Source organism: Archocentrus centrarchus, chromosome 6 (assembly GCF_007364275.1).
Source record: "Archocentrus centrarchus isolate MPI-CPG fArcCen1 chromosome 6, fArcCen1, whole genome shotgun sequence".
Taxonomy (NCBI): Eukaryota; Metazoa; Chordata; class Actinopteri; order Cichliformes; family Cichlidae; genus Archocentrus; species Archocentrus centrarchus.
The window spans coordinates 17893532-17920415 of record NC_044351.1 but is presented as its reverse complement, the minus strand read 5'-3'; the positions used below and the strand labels follow the sequence as shown (position 1 = coordinate 17920415).

Below are 26884 nucleotides of genomic sequence, written 5' to 3'. Positions count from 1 at the left end.
AGTTTAAATTAATCTTCTTTTTTGGGGGGGGGGGGGGGGGGGGGTGCGCACAATATCATGATGACATTGTAACATTGCATCTGAGTAGATACAAAATGCAATGGCACAGTGAATCCATGCCATGTTTTACATCGGTCCAAAACTAAATCCAGGTTTTCTGTGCTGCACAAAAGAGGCCCTCCTCCTACAAATGAGATGGTACTTCTAACTTAGATCAACTTTACCAACAACTTTCACAGTCTTTTGCGCTCACTAGATAAGAACTCTGAAACACATTAGAGCACATAAACAATTTTTTTATGGGTTTATGAGAACGAGCGGTTTAGGATCTTGTCCGGGTCTTGCCTGCACTTTGGTTTTCCTGCATTCCTCTTTGTTGCAGAAACAGATGCTTCTTCCTGTTCACGTGAGAATAAAACATTCCCACTGAAGTAATGCGTTAAGGACTTTTGTTAGCTGTTTGTGCAGGCTGATGGCAGCAGTAATTGAGCTTTAACTGATCACTGCGTGAATGTATTTGGAATAATGAATTTATTTGGTCGGTAATTAAAGAGTTTGTTTTTGCTGCTGCTGTTGTTTTTGCTTTGTTAGGCTGTGTGCATGACACATTTATGGTTATCTTTAGACATGTCTTGTGACACAAAAGCGTCAAAGTCCACAGTCTGCAAATAGCCTTACTCACATGAACCTGTGAAAAATCGAAGGTGCAGGTCTACAATAAGAAAAACAAAAAAGTGCTGATCTGCTGTTGCATTGTTAAGGTCTCTTATTTAATATTTTTTTCACTCCTAATTAAAAATTATTTCATTAGTTGACGACTTCCTGACTTCATGGTTTGATTTGAGCCCTTAAAGTGAAGGTCACTTCCTCATCATGTCCTTTGACTCGGACCCTTACATCTTCACCACCGACACTCTCCCCAGTGACCACCGCTTCCTCCCTCCACTGGCAAACGGGTCCCTGGGCTGGAGGGTGTACAATAATATCATGCATATGGGCGGTGTTTACAATGGGGAGGGTGGACGCTGCCACAGAGCAGATGTCCCCTGTCCTCTAGCTGTTAGAGTGGAGCTAGAGGAACCTGCCCAACACACCTACACCCTGGATACCCACAAAGGTAGCCTCTGCGAAGCAGGAGATTTTTCTTGAGTTGTTGCTGGTCTGGTCTCATCCTTCCCTCTCCTCTTCTCGTCCAGGTATTTTTACTCACACTCTGAACTCGGCTAACATAACTGCCACACATTCTTTGTACTCTCACCGACACTACTCCAACCTGATGGTGATGGAGATCCTGCTGGTTCGTCAAGAGACCTCAAATGAGCCTGTCACGGTTAAGCTGGTCAGCTCATTCACACCTCAGAGCAAAGACATCATTTTTGAGTCTGGTCCTGATTACAGAGGAGGAAGGTGAGGCTAAAAACATTTGCTTGCGTTTGTAGTAAAAGGAACAAATATTGCCCACTCTAAATTCCTCTTTTCCTCAGCCACATCCAAGGACACACGACCACAGCTGAATACCCAGGAGGTTCTTGTCCCACAGTGCACATCATCTGGACCCCCATACCCCTGACTCTGACGCTCCCTCCGGAGCACAGCCAAGCTCGCTGGGGCTTCATCTTGGTTGTGGCTGGCACTTTAAACTCCGCTGAGGCTAGTTTTGATGAAGGCCTGAATCTGATGGCAACTGGGAGCCTGCGTCCATCTCACGAGAAGGCCTGGCAAGAGCTGTGGCTGCAGAGCAAAGTGGAGGTAACAGGGTCTGAGAGCCTCTGCAAGGCGCTGATTGGCTGCATGTTCTACCTCCTCAGTGCTTTCCCTTCCATACATAACACCTCCAGCTCTTTTGGTGGAGTCAGTCCAGGAGGGCTTTCTAATGGAGGAGAGGGCCAGGACTACTGGGGCCATGTTTTCTGGGACCAGGTGAGGCTAGATGCAGCTGATGGCTGGATGATTATATGATATGTCACACAATGATTCTTCCATCCTGTGACAGGACATCTGGATGTACCCTGGGATAGCCCTTTTCTACCCCAAGCTAGCCCGAGCTGTGCTGGAGTACAGGGTGGGGACTATAGATGGTGCTAAAGACAACGCCCAAAAGCAAGGCTACAAGGTATAAGATGATCAGTGGAATGCTCTCTCTGGCTCTCTCAGAGTGGTATTAATATTTAAAGTAAAGTGCATAGGCACGTTTTTCAAATGCTGAACTATTTCTTGAAGATAAAATGTAAAAGACAAAGGTAAAATGCACATTAAGACCAAGAATAATTGAACAGTTGCCTGGAAAGATGTTGTATAAGCAATAATCTGTAATTCAATTAAATTTTCAATTCAATTCAATTTTATTTATATAGCGCCAAATCACAACAAACAGTCGCCTCAAGGCGCTTTGTATTGTGGGTAAAGACCCTACTATAATACAGAGAAAACCCAACATATCATATCAATAACTACTTAGAACCAGAGCAAATCTTAATGATATTTTGAGTTTCTCAGGAAGTTCATCCTCACAGATCTATTTCAGCTAAAGAACTCATTGTTAGATTGTGAAAAAATAAGCTGCAGGTACAGCAGTGAAGCAGGGCCTTTCAGAAATGACTAATGCAACCGTATAATCAGATATACTGTGGAAGATAAACAGGAGGACTTTGTTGAATCCTGTTATCCTTTCTTCGCTTACTTGGAAAGAGATTATGATCTTAATAGCTGTTGCGTGTCCTGGTGCATTCACAGTGCCTGGTTTTTAGTGGTAGAACTAATGTTCTCTTCTATTAATGGTGTTGATTTTTTTTTCTTTCTTGGGGTTTTCCTTTGTTGTTTAACAGCTGGGCTATAATAATAAAAATACAGATGAGAGTGCTAGAATAAAGATTAACTTGTTGGCACAAGACTGATCCAGAGAATTTTGAACATAGAATTCCTCAAAATTGATAATAAATAAACTGCATTTTTTTTTCTTTCTTTTTCGTTTTTTTTTTTTTCGCATTTCATATTTTCATGAGAACACAGTTGCATGAACACCTGACAAACTGGCAGTTGTAATATTTTCTGTACATCTGCACCATTACTGGTCGTTAGTAGCTGCTGAATACTGGTGTAGAAGTATATATTTTAGACTGACAGAATCAATGAAAACAGTGTCTGAGCCCTCAAAGGAAAATATACTGTCTTTACAGGGACTGAAGTTCCCATGGGAGAGTGCTGTGTCAGGGAGAGAGGTGTGTCCAGAAGACATTTATGGACAACAAGAGATTCACATCAATGGAGATGTCACACTGGCCTTCCAGCACTATCTCTACCTCTCTGAGGTACCTCTCCGAACGAAGAACGCTCGTTCATCCCCGCTCACTGTCCCTCTGTCTGGCTTCATTAACTGAGCTCTTTGTTGCAGGATCTCTCCATGTTCAGAGAGGGACGGGGCAGCGAGGTCATCTATGGTGTGGCTGATTATTGGGTTTCAAGGGTAACCTGGAACCCTGAGGACCAGACATATCACCTCCTGGGTAAAAACCATTAGTAGGAAGATGGTACTGAATTCATTTAGCGTGACGAGGTTATCAGTTTATTGCTTGGCTAAAAGCATCTGACTCACACTTTTTCATTCAGGTGTCATGCCACCTGATGAATATTACTACAATGTCAATAACTCTGTGTACACAAACTCAGTGGCCAAACTCAGGTACTTGTATTAATGTTTAAACCTATAACTATATTACACCATATGATTTGTCTTATGAGTACCAATAATAATAGAAATATCTTATTTGTCAGTCTCCAGTTTGCTGTAGAACTGGCTGAACTCCTGCAACACCCTGCACCCAAGGAATGGCAAGCAGTGGCCGAATACATTAAGATACCTTTTGACCAAGAGCACCAGTACCATCCTGAGTATGACGGCTACATTAAAGGTTAATATTTTGCCTTTCTGACACCAACAAGATGAGAACATCAAATATAAATAACTTGATGCATGAATATCCTCTGGGTGCCACACAGGTCATCCCGTGAAGCAGGCGGACACAGTGTTGTTGGGCTATCCTCTTGGACTGCCGATGTCCCCAGAGGTTAGAAGGAATGACCTTGACGCTTACGAGCCAGTGACAGACCCTCACGGTCCAGCCATGACATGGGTAGGAAAGACCTGGCATCTTCTGTGATCACACAAAACTGCTGAATTGACTAAATTTACAGTTTTCCTTTTATAAATGTAAGTAATAAACTGGGCAAGTGGGCCACTTCTGTCAGCTAAGAACAGGAAACGGAGGCTGCAGTTTGCACAGGCTCGTCAAAATTGAACAACAGAAAACTGGAAAAATGTAGCCTGATTTGATAAGTCTTGATTTCTGCTGCGACATTCAGATGGTAGGGTCAGAATGAAAGCGTGGATCCATCCTGCCTTGTATCAGTGGTTCAGGTTATTGGTGGTGGTGTAATGGTGTGGGGGATATTTTCTTGGCACACGTTGGGCTCATTAGTACCAACCGAGCATTGTTTAAATGACACAGCCTACCTGAGTATTGCTGTTGATCATGTCCATCCCTTTCTGACCACAGCTCGCACATCTTCTGATGGCCGCGTCCAGCAGGATAACACACCATACCACAAAGCTCAGATCATCTCAAACTGCTTTTTTTGAACATCACTATAAGTTCACTGTACTTAAATAACCTCCACAGTCTATCAGATATCAATCCAATAGAGCATCTTTGAGATGTGGTGGGAGGTTCACATCGTGAATGTGCAGCTGACAAATCTGCGTGTATATTTGTAAATTACCTTACTGGATAAACTGAACTTCTATGCTTTTGTCTTTTTGTGCAGTTCAGTACTATCCACAACCCTAGCAGTGCATAACTATAAGACATAATTCATTCTAAAAGGGTTATTCATATAACCCTCTTATAGCTGCTGCAAAGGGAGAAATAAACTAGAGACCAGAAACTATTTTTGTACCAGGCTATATACATGTTTATTTCTGCTGTAAAACTGGGCATTTTCACATTAAAGTCTATGAATCAGCCTCAAGTGGCCAGTGTTTGGTAACTAAGGTTCCTGGATAAATGTAATGAAGAAAAAAAATACTTATCAAAGATGGCAAAGTACCAGCGATATGTGACATGCAACAAATGGCATCAGAATGGGAAACTTATACAGTTTCGATTATTTAAATATAGGCATTAAAAAATATAGTGGCCTGCTTAGCATCTACTTGACAGTGTGGTACAGTGACTGACTTTTGGGTTCATATTTGAATCAAAGCCTTTTTCTTTCCATTTTCAGGGTATGTTTGCAATCGGCTGGCTCGAGCTCGGGGAGGCTGAGAAAGCTCAGCTTTTACTTGAAAAGTGCTTCAAAAACATCCAGGGCCCGTTCCAGGTATGTCTTGGCTCCCACACCCACATAAACACACACCTAACATTTATTCAGTGAAAGAGTGATTGCCTTTCCACACAGGTATGGAGTGAATCATCTGATGGCTCTGGCACAGTCAACTTTCTCACAGGTATGGGAGGATTTCTGCAAGCTGTGCTCTTTGGCTACACTGGTTTCAGGTCAGTTAGTATTCCTACCGCTGAGCACTGTAAATAAAGACCTCAGTATGTTCAGTCTGCAGCTTCACACACTTGTTTTATTCTAGAATTCAGAAGGACTGCCTGGCATTCTCCCCGCTTCTTCCCAAAGACGTCTCTGAGCTTTGTGTCCGTGGTGTGAACTACCTGGGCAGCCAGATGGACTGGTTGCTGAGGAAAGGGGAAGTCTGCATCATACTGAGGGAGCAGGCAGGCAGTGCAGGCAACACTAAGCCCTGTAATCTACAAGTTGTCCTGAAGGCATCGGGAACTAAAATCCCTCTCACACCAGGTAAAACACAAGCTCAAACATGCAATTATAGGAGCTGGGTACTGTTCTGCAGAGCAAGTTTTATTCATGAAAAAAAACTGGCAGTTTCAATGCTAATAACAAGCGAGAACATGTGTCACCTCCCCCACAGTACAACAAAGAGAAATGATCATTTAATTATTGATACAGTGCAGACAAGAACATGATAGAAGCAGAAAATATTTGAGTGTCATAATCAGGAAAATGAGTCTTAAACTTCAGGAGAGTAACCTTCTCCAACTTATTCAGGGTGAAAATTGTGTAAAATAATGTGTGGGGCACAAACTCTTCATGCTTCTGAAATTTGGCCTGCCAGAAAAGGTTTGAGAAGCACTGTGCAATCCTGAACCTGATCCAAGCTTACCTGTATACGTCTGTATTTTCAGGGCAGCCAGTAACTTTCCCTCGAGAGCCCGGATATGTTTCCAAACTGACCTCAACTGCTTCCTGCTGGCCTTTCTGAAACGGGAGCGTCGATCCTCCGAATCATTTCAAATACAGATTATTTATTTTTATTATGCTTTGCTTGATTTACCAAACTTATTCAATTCAATAAAGAAGGGCAGTGTTAAGTGAAGTCTGAGCAGGACTTTTTGAGTTAATAAAGAAAAATGCAGAGGGTTGAGTTATTGAGGGTTTTTTTTTTATGTTTTATAGAATATCATGTAGATTCATGTGTGTGAAGGGAAAAGTAAAATCTAAAAGGAAAAGATTTCAATGCATGGCAATTTGGCTTATTTATATTTGGATGTCAAAAGAAATGTGGTTAGCAGAGTTATTATAATTCTGTATGTTTAATTAGTCTTTCTTTTTAGTTTTGGATGTTTTCAGTTTGGTTCTAGTTTCCCGAGTGACTTTGACATTTCAGTTGAATGAATTTTCATTCATTTCTGTGTTTGTTTATATTGTAACGGCTGGCATTTGTCAGGGCGTAGAGGTGGGAAATACCACCCCATGATATGATATTATTGTGATTTTTAACATTTTGTGATGTGTTGAGTATTGCAATAACATATATTGTGATTTATCACCTTTTTTTTTTCCAACTGCAAATTATATCCTCAAAGTTAAACTTTGTCAATATCTGTTTTATCCAGTAAGATAAAATTGTCTCACTTCAGTTATTTTGTAAAGTGCATACCAACACTGTAACTAAAACCTGCCATAAATGTTGCCAATAAGACATGCTATCTGTTTCTCATAATACAGTACTTGGCTGTGATGAATCATCAAAAATCATATATGTTGCTGTCTACATAGACAGAAATTCACATTGATCTGTTACATATGTGCTGAGCAACCTTCCTGTTTTACAGGAATATAACCAGAATGCAACCAGCTGGCAGCCAGTTGAGCCCCTCGACTTGTGCTCATTGACAAAAGCTCATTCAGACTGATGGCCACACGTTGGCAGTCTGTCTGCATTTATTAATTAGATAGCAATTATTTACGAACCTTCGACAATCTCTCTGAGAGTGATTGCAGTCAGTCCAAGTTAGACTGCAGCTGTTTGCAGAAAGGTTGCCTCCTGTCAGGTGACCTGTTCAATCGCCTTGCAATCAAATGCGTCTTTATCAAGCTAAGTGTATCCAGTGTCGAATGGTTTTTCGGTTGAGCTGATTTAATCTCAGGATGGTGGTATATAAGATGAGCCCTATTCCCAGAGTATTTTAATTTACTTAATAAAATACCAATATTTGGTGTCCCTGTGTCAATACAGTATCACCATGCAAAATATTGCAATACCATGCTGTATTGCTTCCCCCCACCCCTGCTCATGGGAAAGATTTAAGAATTGTACAGTATATTGAAACAATGCAAGAAAAAGTTCAGTCCCAGACATCCCTCTCTCAATAAATATTTCCCCCAATCGTCCTCAAATTTGACTACATTAAAATAAGACTAATATACTACTTTAATTTGAGTAATCTAAAATATTTTATTAGTTTTAGTTATCTATATTAACGGTGGTGGTTAGACAATATGCCATTACCCCCCCCCCCCCCCCCCCCCCCCCCCCCCCCCAAAAAAAAACAACAACAAAACAAAACAAAACAAAAAAAACACTTATAATCCACTTTTATATATATAAGACTGGAAGGGCGAAGGCACAAAAGGTCATGTACACAATTCATTTGTTTACCTTCGCTTGACCTTTGTGAGATTTATGACTTCAAACATCCTGTAGCTTTGCTTCCTGAAAGGAGAAAGCAACAATTCCAGTTTGCAGTAGACACTGGAAAAAAAAAATCAGAAAGGTCATCACTTTTTCACTTTAATTTGAAATAACAGGTAAAATTCCCTCTTCTTCTTCTTCTTCTTCTTGATTTAGGGTTCAGGCTTAATTTTTAAGTGGTATATTGCTACCCTCTACCATTTAATCATAAAATCCCCTGTAATAAATTACTGTTTATATAATCCAACACCATGTTTCCTGCATGCGTTTGCCTGGCACTGTGCACATCCACGCTTTACATCCAGATGTTTACCAATCAAAGCCAGCCGATTTCTAAGCCCACAGATTTCAAGTCTGGTTATAAATAAAAATAATATAATAAAAATATATAATAAAATACATTTTTTAAATTGGCCCATTTTGATTTTCGCTGTCCTGTTTGAGTGAAGGACGGTCGGGAGCGTGATAAATCCCCGATTGGTTGATTTAAATCTGAGCACCGCCGTAACTCCGCCCTGGACTTCTACTTGGGTTCGCACGTTTTAAATTCACATGTCACGAGTTCTCGCACTGGGCCCCACCGCTAGCTATTGTATCCAAGGTGAGCTCCGCCCATCCAAATATTCCAGTCCACAAATCGAACACCTCCCGTCGCCAGAGCGCTTCAGGATTGGCTGGTGCGGTTTGAACAAGTTATAAACGGTTTCAGCGGGACTCTTGTGTTGTGGGACAGTCATTAAAGTGGGAAGCCCCTTGTTTTACCAAATTTATTTTTTTGCGCAAGTATGCGATTGATGTAGCTTTTAAAATTAGCGGAACAACGAGCATCATAAACTCGGAACATCCAAGGTAAATATTTTGACACTAGCTGTTAGCTGCGGTGATTAACGTTAGCTGGCTAACGTGATACTTTTAGGACAGCAGAGCAAGCTGTAAATAAATGCTATAAAGTTGTGTTAAATTATGCGGATGTGTCTTAAAATTACTGTCGCCACAGACTTAGAGTAGTATTTAAATATCCGTGGCACTGTCGTGAGTGTTTTGTATGCGCTAAGCTACCTTGCTCATGTGGAAACCTTAGTCTGCCAGGGTTATCTTTGTTCACTTCAGTACGTTATTCAGTGCTTTTGCAGTATTTAGTTAATGTAACCCAGCGTGTCAGTTGCCTGCAATAAGCTATAAATGTAAATATTTCTTGGTCGCCAACATTGTTAAATACCCACCTTAATTCTCATATGGTGTAGTCGCGGAAGTGAAAGATAATGTATGCAGAAACTGAACAGTGCAGTCTGGAAATGCAGCACAGTAGTTAGCCTAATAGTGCCTTTGGTCTACATAGCTGTCCAAAATTTAAAGTCATGCCATAAAAACATTTTAATCTAGAAAATATGATATGAACTTGAAATATTATAGTGTTTATTATGTTAGATTAAGATTAAGATAGTGTTTATTCGTCACATGCACAGTTATACACAGTACAATGCACAGTGAAATGTATTTTGTACCTGCAACCATATATACACACACATATATAAATAAGAAGAATAAAAATAAAAAAGTAATTCACACTATACACTATACTCTATATACTATACACTATACACACTTTTACGTGGAATTATAGATTATAAATTATAATATTTACATTGTGCAATAATGGTCCAGTTAGGGCTCAGAGTTGAGCAGACGGATGGCTTGTGGGTAAAAACTCTTCTTCAACCTTTCAGTCTTAGCCCTCAGGCAGCGGTAACGCCGGCCTGAAGGAGCAGGGAGAAGAGAGAGTGTCCGGAGTGGCTGGGCTGTTTTAGGATCTTCATGGCCCTCAGCCTGCACTGCTTGGTGTAAATGTCCTGCAGGTTGGGGAGGGTGGTTCTGATGGTCTGTTCAGCTGAACGAACCACCCTTTTTAGGGCCTGCTTGGTGCAGTTTCCCATCCAGGTGGTGATGCTCCCACGCACGATGCTCTCGATGGTGCAGGTGTAAAAGTTCCTGAGCACCTTGAGTGGGAGCTTGAAGTCTCTCAGCCGCCTGAGGAGGTAGAGACGCTGTCTGGCCTTCTTCACAGTGATGTTTCTGTGATGAGTCCAGGACAGGTCCTGTGAGATGGTCACTCCCAGTTAAAAGATGTTAAAAGACGGTTAACTTTTCAATAAGTTAAATGAAGCTGCAGGGTCCCTTTTTTTTTTTTTTTTTTTCTTTTTTCAAGCCCATTTGATGCTGATATTACATGTGTAATACATACACGCACTGGCTCGCTTTATTAGGTATACCTTGCCAGTACCAGGTTGAACCCCCTTTTGCATTCAGAACTGCCTTAATTCTTCTTGACATACATTGAACAAGGTGTTGGAAACATTCCTCAGAGATTTTGGTCCATATTGACATGATAGCATCACACAGTTGGTGGCGATTTGTCGGCTGGACTTCCATGAGGCAAATCTCCTGTTCTGCCATCACATCCCAAAGATGTTCTATTAGACACATTACACCACCACCAGCCTGAACAATTTTTACAAGGCAGCACGGATCTGACCCTACCATCCGAATGTTGCAGTAAAAACTGAGCCATACCAGGCAACATTTTTCTAATCTTCTATTGTCCCCTTCTGATGAGCCGGTGGAAACTGTAGTCTTAGTGTCCTATTGTTAACTGTTGAAGCCCATCTACTTCAGTGTTGGATGTGTGCGCTCAGAGGTGCTCTTCTGCATACTTTGATTGTAAGGAGTGGTTATTTGAGTTATTCTTTATTTTCTATCAGCTCAAAGCAGTGTGGCTATTCTCTGACCTCTGGCATCAACAAGATATTTTTCCGCTAAGTGAACTGCCGCTCCTATTATCTACCATCCTTTGTAAACCCTAAAAATGGCCAATATATTGTGGGGCGTACATTATGACCAATATAGACCTACTATTAATTGTCAGTGTTGCCCCATATGCACTGATACAGAACTTATTGTTTTAACAGGCTGTAATTCTTGGGAGGTCTGTTTGTTAACAGCAAAAATCATAATTGGGATTATTTTGTTCAATATTGACATTTATTATAATAAACCTTATTTATTAATGTGTCATAGAAAGCAATTCAAAATATGTAATCACATTATTTAATATTAAAAAAATATGTAAAAGGACAAAGAAAAATGCAAAAAACATTACAGCTCTTTTTAAATGCCTGTCTCATTTTCTAATTAGAAAATGAGACAGGCATTTAAAAAGAGCTGTTTAAAATTTTTTTATTTATTTGTTGTTTTTTTTTAATATATGCAGGAAATCCCTCTAATTGGGTCTTAACAGTCTTACTTGTACCAACTTGTTCTAATTTGAATTTTCAATTTTCTGTTTCAGGTCGTCACCATGAACGCCTTATTATCAGTGAGATCACTGATGCAGATGTTTGATGGCAAAGTACAAGATTTCATTGGTGAAATCGATAATGTCCACAAGGTTTGGCTTGAGGAGATCCAACAAGAAGCCAATCGTATGTTCTCAAGGTAAGCTAGAAATGTGTTCTTCCATGTAGCTCCATGCTATAATTGTATTTAATGTTTTTTAATAAGGCTGCTGCTTTTTTTTTTTTTTTTTCTTTTGTTCGTTTCAGAGATTTTAATACCGAACCAGAGTTAATGCCAAGAACGCCATCACAGAAGAAAAACAGTCGCAGGAAGCGTGTCTCTTTGGGCCGTCAAGAGGAAAATCAAGCAAACCGAAGGTTTTTTTTTCTTAGTTACTGTCTTAATGAAGGCTAAAAATTATTTTTCTTTTTTCTAATTGAAGCACTTTGAAACATGCCGTGCCTGACGTAATTATAAGTTTTGCTTTCTTGTCTAGATTCTCAAAGGGAAGGCGCAGTAACCTTCGTGGCTCCTCTGTTAAAACGCTGCACTTCATTGCTGAAGAGGAACCGGTTTCTGAGAGCTCCACCTCTGAAGCCAGCTGCACCACACAGCCCAAACGCACCACTCGCAGGAAAAAACTGACAAACCCTGAAGTGGTGGATGATGTGAGCCAGTCACCTCATGGCAGCAATCAAGCTGAGGAGGCAGAGCTGATGGAGAAAGAAGAGGTGATCAAAACTAAAGAGGTGAATGACGCTGAAGTTGAATCGAATGACGTAGGTGGCAACGCTCAGCCTCCTGAGTCATGTAAGATACACTTACCTGAAGTTGTTGTCAGCGTCTCTCACGCAGAACGCTTGTCTGCTGAGCTTGCTAAAGAGCGAGAGCCCTCTCCGGGCCGTACAGCTGCTAAGATTGCAATAGCTGAAACTTCTCAAAGCTCACGGCGTAGCTCTGTGCGGTGCTCCCTGAAGCTACGTCATTCACTCGCTGGTCTGCGGCACAGTATGACCCAGGAATCTGTCCGCCGTGCCTCACGGCGCTCCATGCTTAAGAGGAAAGGTGCTCGCACGGGCAACTCCACATGTAGCAGCAAAGTTAGTGGTAAGAAAATAATTTAGTAGTTTGTTTCTAATTATTTAATCTTCCTCACGGCGTATTGAAGGACTGTTCATAATTTTTGACTTTTTATTATTGTAGAGGACTCTTGCATGGAGGAGGAGGAGGAGGAGGAAATGGAGAAGGAAAAAGAAAACAGAGAAGTGTGAGTAAAATGATTTCTTTTATGGTGTCATTAAAATGGACATCATAATGATGTGGTTTTGTAACAACGCGTCTTAAAAATGTTCTGAGCCGTATTTATTTACCCCAACAAGCAAAGAAACCCAGCAGTAATCTTTGACTCAGGTTTAATTTTGTGGGGTCTGCCACTAAATCAGCCTTTTACAGTTATTGTCTAAAAACTTATTAACCTTTTTTTCCTAATTTTGCACAGTTGACTATTAAATCAAACAAAATGGGATTTTAAGTGCAGACGTTCACCTTTAATTCGAGGGGTTTTTACAAAAAATGTTGCATAAGTGGTTTAGGGATTACAGCGATGCCTCAACTATCGCAGAGGTTATGTTCCAGAGGTGTTATATATATTTTTTTATTTATATATATTTTAAAGCTCTATAAACCTTTCCTACTCTCTTACTACAAATTGAATGATGAAGACAACGAATTATGTAGCCGTGCAGTACTGATGGTGATGAGACAAATGTACAGTACTGCACAGCCAAGAAGAGTGTTCGCTTCTGAAGGCAGCACTTGGCCCAGTATCTTGGCCCTCGAGCATTACTTCTATTTCCATTAAAGGTGTAGGTGTAATTGATCTCTTAGTCCGAGTGATGAACATAGTTACAGGGAGTTATATTTATACCTATATACCACTAAATTGTTTACAACAAGATGCAAACCACAGATTACACTAAAGAACAGGAAGACCAGATTAGATTTAGCCAGAAATGATCTGAAAGAGCCTGCACAGCTCTGAAATTAAAAAAAAAAAAAAAATCTTTGTACACATGAAAACAAGATGAACTTGTACCAGAATGATGTGGAGGGAAAAGTATGGAGAAGGAGAGAAACGGCTCATGGTCTGAAGCACATCACATTGTCTGTTAAGCATGGTGGAGGCAGTGTTGTGTTGTGGGCATATATGGCTGCCAGTGGAACTAGGTCCCAGCAGGATGAATTGTGCAGGGCTATACTCTGCTCGGATTTCTCCAAATGTTGCAAAACGGCTCAAACAGCACTTCACGTTGCAAGTTGATAGTAACCTGAAGCAACCCAAGAGTTTCACAAGCCAAAGAATGGGATATTCTTCAGTGGCCAAGTTAGTCATCTGATCTCAACCCAGCAGAGCATGCTTTGCAGTTCTTAAATACAGTATTTTGTTAACCCCCTTAAATCAGAACTGAGTCTGAACTTCAATCACATCTTGATTTTTATTTTTATTTATTTTTTTTTTTTTTCTTAAATATATATTTTTTAAATCTACTGTGGTGATGTACAGAGGCAAAACTACAAAACATGTGCCATTTTTCCTAATTCTTATGTACCTAAGTGTATTACTTTAAAAATATTAAACTGACCTTTCACTCTGAGGCACTCTAAGAAACTGATGAGCAGGCTTGACTACTGTGAGGCTCTGCTGTCTGGTCTACCTGAAAACCTTTGAAATCCACTACAGTTAATCCTGCTGCTAGACTTCTTATTGGAACCAGAATAAGACACATTAAACCCATTTTAAAGTCCCTGCACTGGGCGCGTGTCTGCTTCTGTTTAAAATCCTGTTCTTCGTTTTCAAAGCACTTCGTGGTCTGCTCCACTTTGAACTCCACTAATCTGCATGAAAGGTGCTAATGAAGTTTGATGTTTGTTTTTTATTCACTGCTATAGAGCGTCAGAAGCTGCGCCTGAAAAATCTCAGGGAACTCCAGAGGTATGTACATATTGCTTTAATTATTAAAGGGCTCTGACTTTGAAATTAAGTTGTTATTGATCCACATTTGATCACCAGGGTGTTCAACCATCTCTTGTGCGCGTTACTCGTTCTGTGGCTGCAAACTCGCCCAAACTGGCGCCCCCGTCATTGTTTATTAGTGCGATGAAAGTGAGCACTCTTAACAGAGCAAGTATGGGAACTCTCTATTTATTCATTTTTCAGTTATTAGTTCACATATTTTTTGGTCATTTTGTTTGCAACTTATTTGCGCTGAATACATTGTGTTTTCTTTCAGTTGTCGCTAAGAAACAACAGACTTCCCTGTCAGCTCTGAGGTGGGTGCTGTATGAGTGTTGGGATAAAGAGCATATCAACATCTGTGTGAAAAAGTAAATAAATTCCATGCTTTTTAAAACTTTTTTTTTTTTTTTTTTTAAAAAGGTCAAGCCGCAGCACTAAACGTAAAGCACCTGATACTACAGATGAAAGTCCCACAAAGAGGTTCTCTCCTCCCAAGAAAAGTCAGAGTGTAAGAAGCTGTAAATATGAGGGATATATGTTTCATTGTCATATTATAAGTGGGTTTCTTAAGGTTTGACACTTTCTGTTTGCTCTTGATGAGCAGGCAATCAAACCCCACATGAAATCTTTCCTGCACACCGTCCATAAGAATCAGATGCTGATGATGACTCCAAATTCAGTCGGCCGGACTGCTGTGATCAAGTCCTTCATCAAACACAACACTCCTCTGAGGATTGATCCTAAGGTGAGCTGTGTACACTGGTTGCAACATTATAATAAATTTCCTAAGCCTGAATTTAAATGCTTATAACTGGTGTTCATTATTTAATACTTAGAGCTACTCTGCACAGGCTCAGTATAGTAACAGTGTTGCAGTGAATTTAAAATGATACTCTTAATATGATTACTATGAAAAGTTTTTCATCAGTGAGTATCCTTTAAACCTGGATTTGAGAACCTTATGGGAGCTTTGAAAAGCACAAGTGAACACAAAGGATTATTTATTTTATTTTATTTATTTTTTTGATAATTTCAGAAATGTTGTGGGTCATATTTTGGTTGCGTTATGAATCCCGTAGTCCTTATTTGGATATGTTTTCTCCTCCTCAGCTCAACACTAGTATAGTGGTAAGTGTAATGTCAAACATTGAAGCACTGTATGCTTGTGGGCATTTGCTGGTGTTTAATATTCCCATTGTGCGACCTCATTAAACGTCTACTCATTTCGCACTTTCTCCAGCCAAGCCTCTTTCCCACTGGTGTAACATTTAGGGTTTTTTTTTTTTTTTTTTTTTTGTATATTTGTTTTAAAGGTGCTAAATGTACAGTTGGACTCTGTGCTACACTTTTTTATGTGCATGAGGTCAGCCTGCATGTAAACAACCTGAAGCACATCGAGTGCATTTTTCCCGCGGTGTGTGTGTGTGTGTGTGTGTGTGTGTGTGTGTGTGTGTGTGGAAGGGGCTGCTGTAAACATTTCACCAACCTAACTTAGTTACTTTATGGTCTTTGCTCATTTGTTGTGTATTTGTTAATCTAACAACACACCTAAAATAGCTTTGGTAACCTTGACTTACTGAGGGGGAGTAGATCACACTAGGGGCTAAGTTATTGTTCTCTTTATGGGAACTGCATTGTGCCTAATAATAACTTGTAATCCTGTTGAGCTTCTCGTGGTATTTGTACACTGTTTGTGCACTGAGGGTCCTCTTTTGGTTTTTCTTCATTTTGTGTTGAACTTTTCATATTTAAGATCATATCTTGAGCAGTTGTTGAGCCGTGCTTATTTGAAGACACAGCAACTGTACAGGAAAAAGTCTGAGACTGTAGGAGGTGGCTGTTAATTAATCTCTGTGTGCCCAAAAATATTCATCTTGTGTAATATGAAGAGATTTCCCAGATTTAGCGTGTGGGTCATTTCCATTTTCAGTCCTTCCCCGGGCACTTACAGAACACTTAAAGCTAATACATTGTTAGATTTCTTGTTTTAATCTGTACATTTGATTTGAGTGAACTTTTAAAGACCATCAAAATGACACAAGGTCAGTGTGGATGGATTTGTGCTTTATTTTTTGAAGGGGCTTCTTCCCCACTTTGGATTATTTGCCACCTTTTACATTACAGCATCTTTATTAAATTTGCTTTCTTAAGGCACGAGTTTTGTAAATCTGTTTAACTTGTAACCTTTGTCTTCTGTTTTCTCAGACAAAAGAGCGCAACAAACTGGAAGCTCTTAAAAAGAAGCAGGAACAAGAAGAGGAAAGGATGAGGAAGATGGAGGAAGATAAGAAGAAGAAACAGGAGGAACTTAAAAGGTTAATGGTTCACACATTTCAGAGTCAAAGACAAACAAAACTTTCATTTCTCTTTTAATTGACTCCTAACATTGTCTTTTAGGAAGAGGGATGAGAGGTTAAGGAGAGTATTAGAGGCCAAAGTAAAAGAAGAGCAGAGGGAGGAAGAAAAGAAGAAGAAGATTGAGCAAAAGATGGCTCAGATTGATGAGAAAAATGATAAGGTATATGACAGCTTTGGTAGGTCTGAATCTGTGTATTCAGCTTAAAAGAAACTGAATTGTTTGGTCTTTGCTGTTGTGCCTTTTCAAGCGTCTAGCGGAGGAGAAGGCCAAGAAAAAGGTGGCCCTGAAGCGTCAAGAGGAGCTGGAACAAAAGAGGAAAATGGAAGAGGATGCCAGAAAGAAGATTCAGCAGGTAGAGAGACAATACTCTTCTGTTTTTTTGTTTTTGTGGAGTCCTGACACTGCAGCTGTTTTTCTTTGTCATTGGTGTGTTTATGCATAGGGTTAGTGGCATGAAAACTCTGGCAGAGCAGGTATTTAATAACAGTTTCCCATTACATATTGCAAATGAATATTTTCTTCTGGTGTGTGCGTTTAAACCATCAGGAGGAAGAAAAGCGGCAGCAGGAGTTGCTGGCTAAGAAGAAGGCTGAGGAAGAGGCTCGGAAAGCACTCGAGCTGGAGAGAGAGAGGGAACGCCAAGCTGCTGCTGAAAGGTCATGTGATGTTTTTAATACTAATAGCGGGGATGAATACAGAAAAATAATGTGATTTAGTCCTGATTAAAAAGGAGCATTTTCAGCCTTTTCATTTTCCCCAGTATAATCATCCACTAACACTAATGGTCTTAAGTGTTGCATGATTGAGTTTATTTTTCTTCTCTCAAATATTTTGCCGGCAAGGCCTCTTTAAATTGCCTCAGCGGCCTGTAGTATAGTGTAAATAAAATGCCATACATAATAAATGGATTGAAAATAAAGTATTATAATTATCTAAATGGGGTGTGGGGACTGAACCATGCATTGTTGAAGTCTTTATAAAAAAAAAAAAAAGATGTGAGTTTACCCCAGAGTTTTTTTATTTTATTTATTTTTTTTATTGATGTGATGTCTCTGCATGTTTCTTTGCAGGGAGCGAGTGGAGAAAGAAAAAGCTCTCGCTCTGCAGCGTGAACTGGAGAGAGCAGCGAGGGAGAAAGAGATGAGGGAACTGGAGGAGAAGAGGAAGGCTCTTGAGGAAAAAAGAAAACTGGTTAGAAACAGAAATTTTTTAGCATTCAAAATATTTTAATTTTTAGTGCATTTATCAGTGTATTGAATCTAATTCCTTACTTTAGGTGTTTTGGAGTTGTCCTTTATGAAGGGGGGGGGGACTGGGACTAAAGTACAGCCTGGTCAGTAATTTAGAAATGTGGGCATAAACACCCTCAAATTAAAGCTGGCAGTCTGCACTTCATTATATTACTGTAATTTGATTATGCATAGGGTAATTTTAACATAACAAATTGAACCAATTAAAGCTTAAACTTCCAGGGTTCAGTCCTAATATGAACCTACATGTTTATATACTTTAGTGCATGTATATCGAGGAGGGTGCAACAATGTGTACCTGGATGGATTTCCCAGCACAATAGTGAGATGTAGCATCATAGTCTCACTGGTCACTGCTTTCAGTGTTGTGGTTCGTAAGTGTATACATGGTGGAGAAAATGAAGCATGATTTTTTTGCTGTCGTGGTCAGCGAAGTATATATACAGACTGCAGCAGCACGGTCTCCACTGTTCACGCGAGAGCTTCTCCTTCATTGTTAGACAGCCACGTCAACAGACGTTAATTAGCAGGACTATTTAAGAAAACAATTAGGGGTTAGCACTATTTTACTATGTTTCCACTGCTGAGGTGTCGGTGCTCGTGCCAGTGCTGGTGTCGGTTTCAATGAACCGGTGAAGCGCTTAAGAACGGGCCTGCGCTTGTGAACTGATCCTTTACGTATGGGTATGGGCGGGTCCTCATCTGGATGCGGAAGCCAAAGGGCACAAACTTGGGAGAACACGCTGTTGTGCTGCACACATTTTATGGTCCAAACTAAACTACTGTTTATATCTGTGAAATGAACTGATTGGAATTTCTTTCAGCTGCTGTTTGTGATGCTAGCTGCCTCTTTTCTTCCACTAGGAGGAGCAGCAAAGGCTGGCAGCAAAAGAGAGAGCTGCTAAAGAGCTGGAAGCTGCTAAGAAGAGGGAGGCTGCTGCTCAAGAGGCTGCTAAGACACAGGTACAAGAATGGAAAATTAAACAGTTTTTAACATTGAGCTGACACCCAAAGTACCAAAATATTGGCTTTGTTTCTGTTATTTCTGATCATTTGATGATCAAAAATGTTTAAAATGCTACCTTTTTAGGGGTGGCAGAAATTCCTCTATGTAGAAGAAAACCCTGAATATGAAATGATTGATTTATAGTGTACCTTTTTAAGAACCTTAATAAATAAGTGACTTTCCCCCAACTCTCCCCATGCAATGAAGACGGCTGCTGGCCTAAATGTGACTGTGGATATTGAGGTAAAAACCAGACATTCATACTGCCACTTTTCACTTGAAGCCTTAAATCTGTGAAAACAGTGAAAGTGCTCTGTGTGTGTGTGTGTGTGTGTGTGTGTGTGTGTGTGTGTGTGTGTGTGTGTGTGTGTGTGTGTGTGTGTGTGTGTGTGTGTGGTTATAGATTGGTTTTAACTTATTACACTATCAGTAGGAAATATCTATAAATCTTAGGGTGAAAACACAAATTAGTTATCTAAATGTTTAAAGGGCCTTAATGTGTCCCAATTTTCTTGAACTTTTCAGCGCTCTGTAATCAGCACACCTGTAGGAAAAGGTGGTGGCCTCAATGTGACTGTGGATATTGAGGTAATTTTTATTTATTTTTTGTTTTCTTGGTGCACCTATATCAATTCCAAACTTGGACCAAATAAGTTTTAATTTTTAAATCTGTTTTTTTCTCCTCTTCCTGCAGCACTCCTCACCACAGTCATACGCCATCACACCAAAGGGTGGCGATAAGCCTTTGATTTTGTCCAAAAGTTCAGATGATTACGGGATGGACCAAAACAGTGATGACTCTACTGATGACGAGTCTGCACCAAGGAAGCCCATTCCATCCTGGGCAGAAGGTATGTAAAGATCTCCAGACTCTTCAGTATACCCAAAGTGCTGTAGCATTACTTAATCCAGGCCTAACAGTCAGTTGTAATTTGTCTCAAATTGTTATGGTGTGTTCACACAAAGCTCAAAGTCAAGTTTCACCTTGTGTTGCTCATGCAAATTCAGTTGTGATGAAAACTTGCAAACTTTCGCCCCTAACAGTCAGCAATACAGGACTATGATCGATAGCTGGAAACAACTTACAGTAACGTTTTTAAAATTTACCGTGAAGTTCTACAATTTCTCTCTGTTCTCAAAGCCCTCTCCTTTTTGCTGTCTCTATATAAAACTGAAGTTGAGCCATACAGATCAGCAATCAATGAGCTTGTCTTCCATTTCTGTTTGTCGCACCTGGAGAGAATCCACAGTCTGAGAAACCCAGCTCCATTGGTTTTCTTTTGTTTGTTTTTGGTGATGCCAATTGTACTTTAAGTTTTAACCAAAGAAATATTTTAACTTCCATGAACTTGTATTTGCCTCGATCCACTTTTCATCTGTACAGAAAGTCTAAACATTTTTGGGGACAGAGGAAACTGGCAAGATGGTGAGGCTGTGAACTGAAGCCACTGTTAAACACGAATCAGAAAGTTTCAGAGCACTCTCATTGACCAAGAGCATTATTTTCCTTATTCCCATCAAATCTCAAATTAAATTCCACTCAGTATGTTGCTGTATAATCCATCATATACCCCCACCTCCAGAGCCAGGAGAGGTCCAGACTGGATGATACTGACACTTGAGGTTGATGGGAAGAGTTAGCAGGATTCCAGGAAATCCAGCTGCTGTTCCTAGATTTTTAGCATGAGAATACACTGAATCCTTCTCACCTCAGAATAACAAGGGCAGCTGATTAAATGATAGGATAGGTTACAACCTGGGATAACCTCAAACAGCATTAAAGAATTTAAGAACAGAGACACGCTGGTTTTTAATAGCTTATAATGGTGTGAAGAAATGACTGAGCACAAGATGGTTTTTAAGTTTCTGTGTAAAATTGCTGCAGTGAACATGGCTACTGCCAGGCAAACCTGAGAGCAGTGGTGGAAATGCAGTGTGTCCCCTCCAGTCTCACTTGGCAAAAAAGCATTGAAAATTTACAGTCTGGTTGATATTGCATGGTTTGGCCACCAGAGGGCGTTCTGCAACTTAAGTTATTTGTGTTCTTCAACCACAACAACCGGCTGATACAAGTAGAGTTGCACAGAGAATGAATGAGTAAACTACCAAAAGAGACCTACATAGGTCGGAGTCTGTGAGCAAGCACTTGGCAACGGTGGAGAAAAGCCTCTTGACAGGAAGTGCCAGACTCAGGGAGGGACGGGGAATTACTGCGATCTGTTGGATCCCTGATCATCACCATTATTTCTTCCCACTTCACTTGTTGACTGAGTGACCAGCTTTCCCCACACTAGCGCGCTTTACCTCACAGTATAGGAAGACTGAACCATGATATAAAATTGGGGACATTTATATCACAATTTCAGTCTGTGTGGCAGAATTTACACCCCCTATTTAAAGCTCCTGAAACAGACCAGTTTGTATGTTCTCTCTCTTCCAGGTCCCAATCTGCAGCAGATAATAATGAAGCAGTACTTCAGCCCTCCTGATCTGGACTCTTTCTTTGGAACAATTGAGCCACCACGACTGGAAAACATCTTTTACAAGACCAAGCCCAGATATTTTAAACGCACCAGCTCTGCGGTGTGGCACTCGCCTCCAGGTGGAAAGTAACATCTGTGTACTCATACAGATGTTTACACTGCTGTATAAAGTTAAAATTCTGAAAGTCTGTTTCAAATAAAGTCATGTTTTGTTTTGTTTTTTTCTGAATGTTTCTTTTTAAATGTATATTTGTTCCATATCTTTATGTTTCCAGTAGACTTTTATTTCTGTGATATTTGTTTTCTTTAGCTTTTAGAGATTTTGGCTTGTAAATCAGAAGCAGGTCAAACCAATTACTGGTGGTGATGGTTCATTTTGTTTGACAATAAAGCAGAAACTGGCCATTTCTAATATTTATGGATGCACTGTTCACTCTGGTATGTTAAACCTGAAATATTAAAGGTCTGTGCTTTAAAGGCTTTTGTCACTCAGCAGCTCAAAGTAATGACTTTCAATTCAAAATGTAGCACTCTGTTGAAAGCTTGTGGTAATTTAAAGCTCGGAGAAATAACATTTTGGGGAAATCCTTCTTTCCTAAGAAGTCAGCTGTGGTTGAAAGCTGCAGAGTTTTGCCAAGGCTGCGGGGGTTAAATTTCTACTTTAGTGTGTTTATTTCAAAGTAAAACTTGGCCTGACTTAAGTGACTTAATTTTGCATTTGATCTGGATCACACATGGGTGAAATTCAGCCTGAGTTATAGCTCTTTTTTTTTTTTTTTTTTTTAGTTTAAAAACTTGTTTTTAATTCAGTTTAGTTTCAGACCACGACTGAAGATGATTCCTGCATATTTTAATGTAATTTTTTTTCTAAGTACACAGTATCCCGTTATTTTTTTATTTCAAAAGTCCAATTTTTTTCTTTATTTTGCTTGACTTTTTTTTTTTTTAAGTTGTAGTTAATGAGCTATAAAAATCTATGTATGGCCCCCAGATTATTTAAGTCTGGCCCATGACGTGCTAAAAGAAAAATGACCCCAAATAATAAAATAAATAAAATAAAAGGCAGCTTTATGTGTGGTTTCCAATGCAGTTTATCATAGGTGCATATCAGACAGTTGGCAGGATCTGGGCTAGTTTAACTTGATTTACAGTTTAGGGTTTTTATATTTATATTTTCATTGTAAGCTGAGACATTTTGGATCTTTATATTGAATGTCAAATTCAGAACGGGACAAGTTGACACATCTGGATCCAGCTGTGGGGGGAATGTTTAGTCTTCGGAAGTATGCCAGAGTCCTTAGTCTTTAATTTCAGGGTTTATCAGAACATTAAAACCAATGTACAGTGATTAAACAGTATTTTAGACAGTCTCTGTTAGGGATGGTGTCCCCCATCCCGCACCTTTAACGGCTAACGTCAACGCCGTTGCAGCCTCTGTTATTGCGATTGCGCGTCTGCGAAAAGCGTCACACGCGCAAACAGCTGACAGCAACAACTAGAGAAAATCGTCGAAGAAGGTACGTTATTCTAACAGCTTTTCCCACGCACTCTAGCTGGGTTTTAAATGCCCCACCTGTCGTTTCTGTTTGTGAGATGAACTGACGGAGATTTGGTTGCTAGCAGAGCTAAGCAACGTTGGATAATTCTGGCAACGCAACTGTTTAGTCCGTGCGGCCATCGATATCTGCGAGGTGCCAGAGCTTTAAATTGGATTGAATTTAACCATCAAGTTCGCATTATTTATGCTACTACTTTAACTTAACGTTTCTCGTAGCTGTTAAGCAAAACCTCCACTTGGGTCGCGAAAGCCGTCAAGGTTGGTTTACGTGTATAAACTAAACATTACGGTAGGACCGTGTAACAAGTAATTTCAAAATAAGAGCGATTCTAGTGAACACATTTCCATATTACTTAAAAAAATACATTATAACTGCATAACATGAATAATTAACGAAAAATTTTTTACTGCCTCCAGCATTAGTTGTGTGTAAAGATTATTTTTTAGTGAGAGAGGGAAAACAATTTCACCAAAAGTACAGGTGCTTTTATAATGAAAGCAGTGCGTACCGTAATTCTTAGTTTATACACGTACCCCACCACCGACAAACAACAACAACAACATTTGAGCTGGAAGCAGGCTTGAGTGCCGCCGTTTCTTTGCATAAGCAGGTAAACCATGTTTGTGTCTCGTCTTATCACAGTTACAGTTTTCAGTGACTCTAAACACTGATTCATAGGTAGATAGAAATTTAAGAGAAGTTGAGTGTGCTGGGTTACCAGTAACTTTGACCAATAGCTGCTCTAAATATGGGGTTTACCTTTTTAGTCACAAGGTCATTTGTCTGGATAAATATGAATGCAGTTGGCACTGGAGTGTACACTTAGTTCTTTATAACTAAGGACTTTGCTTTTCATTTTTTATGTAGATGTCTATTTTCATGCAGGCAAACAAGGAAATTATTTTTGAATTTTTTTTTAAATTTCGTCCACTTCTAATCAAGGAATTGCTTGTGTGTATATGAGTAGATAAAACTTGGTAAAGTGTGGAAAATGTTTTTGTATTTAGGAGGTGGTGACATTTATGTGTTCATTTATATGCATACTTTTATTGAGTGTTGGTGGGCAGATAATGTTTTAACATACTGCATTAACTCCAGTTATGTACTAACTTACATTTGATCAACATTTACTTATTGCTATAATCTTTACAGAAATGACTTCGCAAATCCGTCAAAACTTCCATCAGGACTGCGAGGCTGCCATTAACAGACAGATAAACCTGGAACTGTATGCCTCTTATGTTTATCTCTCTATGGTAAGAAATACTCATGAGTCACTGGTGTCATGTATCATAGCTCTGTGTTGGTTCAAAGGGATTAAAAGGGGTTTTGAATTTTTTTGTCCACCTCTCCTGGCTTTTAGGCATACTATTTTGAGAGGGATGATAAATGCCTGCCAAATTTTGCAAAGTTCTTTCACACGCAGTCCAAAGAAGAGTGCGAGCATGCCGAGAAGCTGATGACTTTTCAGAACAAGCGGGGAGGCAGAATTTTTCTGCAGGACATCAGGGTATGCATTTTTCACTAATAAGAGAAAAAATGGATTAATTTTTATTTTCTATGTTAAAAAACAAAACAAATCTTTTTTTCCCCCAATCGAGACTTGACAGTACTTTGAAAATATTACCAAATGCTAAAAAATGGATGGACTGTAACATGTTTAAATTGCTATAAATATTGAACATTTTGCATGAAGCTGATCAGTGCTGAATCATCCTGAATTATTTATGTGTTAGAAACCTGATAGAGATGAGTGGGGGAGTGGCGTGGAGGCCTTGGAGTGTGCCCTGCAGCTGGAGAAAAGCGTAAACCAATCTCTGCTGGACCTGCAGAAAATGGCCACCGAGCACAACGACCCTCATGTAAGAAGCAGGCCCAGAGGACGTACAGTTTCTGCCGTTTGGATATGACCGTCTATTAAGATGAAGCATTTTGTCCCTTTCCCCCCCCCAACAGATGTGTGACTTCATAGAAACACATTTTCTGGATGAGCAGGTAAAGTCCATCAAACAGCTCGCCAACTGGGTCTCAAACCTGCGTCACATGGGAGCCCCTCAGAACGGCATGGCTGAGTACCTCTTTGATAAACACACCATGGCTGAAGAGGGCAGTTAAACTACGACGCCAATGATCATTGTGCTGCATGCCTGCCACGTACAGTACGTACGGCATCTGTTACAAAGAACGCTGCTTTCCTTATGTTTGTTAGCTTTTTGCAAAGGCCGTAGCTCTCCAAACTGGAGTGGTGTAACATTCACCTGGCATTACCTGCAGGATGTAGAAATAAAGACTATGCAGACCTTTGAATCAGGTGACTTGTGGATTCAGATTTCCTTACGTGTCAGGTGTAAATAGTGTTAGAAGGCTGGAGTGTGCCACTGAAACATTTGAGGCTTTTATAATTTGCATGTTTAAAATTAATTATTCAGCTTTTTTATTTGTGAATATGTGAAGAAAAGAGAAAATATGTATCTATTATACCAGTGGTTTTCAAGCTTTTTTGTGATTTCACTGTAAGGTAAAGGATCTTTTGACAGCAGTTGGACTCAGCATGTGTGTCACCACTATACTAGCACACACTTCATATCTCTTATCCGGTACTTTAACTCCAACCATCTTGCTGCTCTTGTGAGGTGAGTCACATTTTTCTCAGAAGCATTTCTTTGGCTTTTTAAGCACCATGCTGGCATTAAGCAGCACACGCTCAGGCTGAGGCCTTTTGAAATCCCCGGTCCAGCAGAAGCCACAAGCTTCTGTGTACTGATGACACTACTTTCAGGCGCTCCCTTATTCACAAGGGGTCGCCAGAGCAGGTGTCTCTGCATGTTTGATTTGGCAGATTTTTATACCGGACGCCCTTCCTGACACAACCCAAAAGGGATTTGTGCCTCCTCCCCTGCGTACTGATACAGTAAATCAATTAATTATTGATTTTTGGTACAGCTGTATATTGCAATAACAGATTGTGGTTGTCACAAAATCCTGCAGCTCACCAGTGTGTCTCACCACACTAATTAGGAACCGCAGTATAATATTTTCAGGATTTATTATTTAGTTTTTTTCTGGCTTCTACTATTGTTTACTTTTTTCCTTTATGTCTCTCACCGTCCACACACAAAAGCCATAACCTGCAGCTGGAGGGTCAGAGGAAGTTAAGGTGTCAGTCATGAGTAGATAAATGGAATTGCAGGCCAAATAAGTCAGGAACCACGTTCATAGACCGCTCCAAGATATTCTTGTTACACTGTGTAGTTGCTGAAAACACTGCATTATTAATGTAATTGTATTTATTATTTTATGGTTAACAGCTGCTGTTTCTTCTCCCCACACTGGGCATTTTAATGTAAGTTTGGCACACTGACTGTGCCTTTAAAGAGTGTGATGTTTGAATTGAAATGACAATAAATTAAACAAACAAAATCAGTTTATAGACAACATAAATGGAATTTATTGTCCAAATAATTCTAACTGAATAGCTTTGTACATTTTTCTCATTTTGATTATTTATGTTCCATAAAATCTTTTGTCTTATTTTTGACAGTTGACAAACATGTATAAGCAGTGAGACCTATGAAAATGTTTCCTCAGCGTATTTTATTTGGACAGATTGACTTTATACCTGCAGAAAGAAACAAATTGTAGATACAGTATGCTTGTATAATAAAACAATAAACTAGTAATGTACAAATAAATTAAGGTTTTCATTTTATTTGGAAAAAAAACTTTTAACAGTGATAAAAGAAGCACAATACGTGATAATATTTATTAACGAGGACACTGATGCTACCACTACCACAGACTACACATTTTGGCTGCTGCTGA

The 26884-nt window shown here is 39.7% G+C and overlaps 3 protein-coding genes across 6 annotated transcripts; all 3 read left to right on the top strand.

Moving 5' to 3' along the window:
- The first annotated feature begins 150 nt into the window (after positions 1 to 150).
- Positions 151 to 7062, top strand: pgghg (protein-glucosylgalactosylhydroxylysine glucosidase). 2 transcript variants are annotated; one of them, XM_030732058.1, is made up of 14 exons: positions 151 to 198; positions 812 to 1117; positions 1197 to 1407; positions 1485 to 1920; positions 1994 to 2113; positions 3177 to 3308; positions 3392 to 3503; positions 3607 to 3679; positions 3772 to 3908; positions 3997 to 4130; positions 5281 to 5376; positions 5455 to 5552; positions 5639 to 5862; positions 6267 to 7062. In XM_030732058.1, the coding sequence occupies exons 2-14, from the start codon at positions 874 to 876 to the stop codon at positions 6341 to 6343; spliced, it is 2094 nt and encodes a 697-aa protein (XP_030587918.1). In that variant the 5' UTR covers positions 151 to 198; positions 812 to 873; the 3' UTR covers positions 6344 to 7062. The 2 variants fall into 2 exon arrangements, with proteins under 2 accessions (XP_030587918.1, XP_030587917.1); XM_030732057.1 differs by having other exon boundaries at positions 184 to 406.
- A 1664-nt stretch (positions 7063 to 8726) lies between these two features.
- Positions 8727 to 21722, top strand: incenp (inner centromere protein). Of its 2 annotated transcripts, XM_030732055.1 has the most exons (21): positions 8727 to 8905; positions 11403 to 11548; positions 11656 to 11766; positions 11886 to 12496; positions 12593 to 12656; positions 14339 to 14381; positions 14460 to 14574; positions 14680 to 14719; positions 14826 to 14913; positions 15010 to 15150; positions 15516 to 15533; positions 16611 to 16720; positions 16803 to 16923; positions 17012 to 17116; positions 17311 to 17420; positions 17835 to 17955; positions 18879 to 18977; positions 19228 to 19263; positions 19546 to 19608; positions 19715 to 19871; positions 21461 to 21633. In XM_030732055.1, exons 2-21 carry the CDS (start codon positions 11412 to 11414, stop codon positions 21631 to 21633), a joined length of 2463 nt encoding a protein of 820 aa, XP_030587915.1. In that variant the 5' UTR covers positions 8727 to 8905; positions 11403 to 11411. The 2 variants fall into 2 exon arrangements, with proteins under 2 accessions (XP_030587915.1, XP_030587916.1); XM_030732056.1 differs by lacking the exon at positions 15516 to 15533 and having other exon boundaries at positions 21461 to 21722.
- A 1015-nt stretch (positions 21723 to 22737) lies between these two features.
- Positions 22738 to 26750, top strand: fth1b (ferritin, heavy polypeptide 1b). 2 transcript variants are annotated; one of them, XM_030732555.1, is made up of 5 exons: positions 22738 to 23020; positions 24215 to 24318; positions 24426 to 24572; positions 24799 to 24924; positions 25019 to 26750. In XM_030732555.1, the coding sequence occupies exons 2-5, from the start codon at positions 24217 to 24219 to the stop codon at positions 25175 to 25177; spliced, it is 534 nt and encodes a 177-aa protein (XP_030588415.1). In that variant the 5' UTR covers positions 22738 to 23020; positions 24215 to 24216; the 3' UTR covers positions 25178 to 26750. The 2 variants fall into 2 exon arrangements, with proteins under 2 accessions (XP_030588415.1, XP_030588416.1); XM_030732556.1 differs by lacking the exon at positions 22738 to 23020 and adding an exon at positions 23058 to 23672.
- The last annotated feature ends 134 nt before the right edge of the window (positions 26751 to 26884 follow it).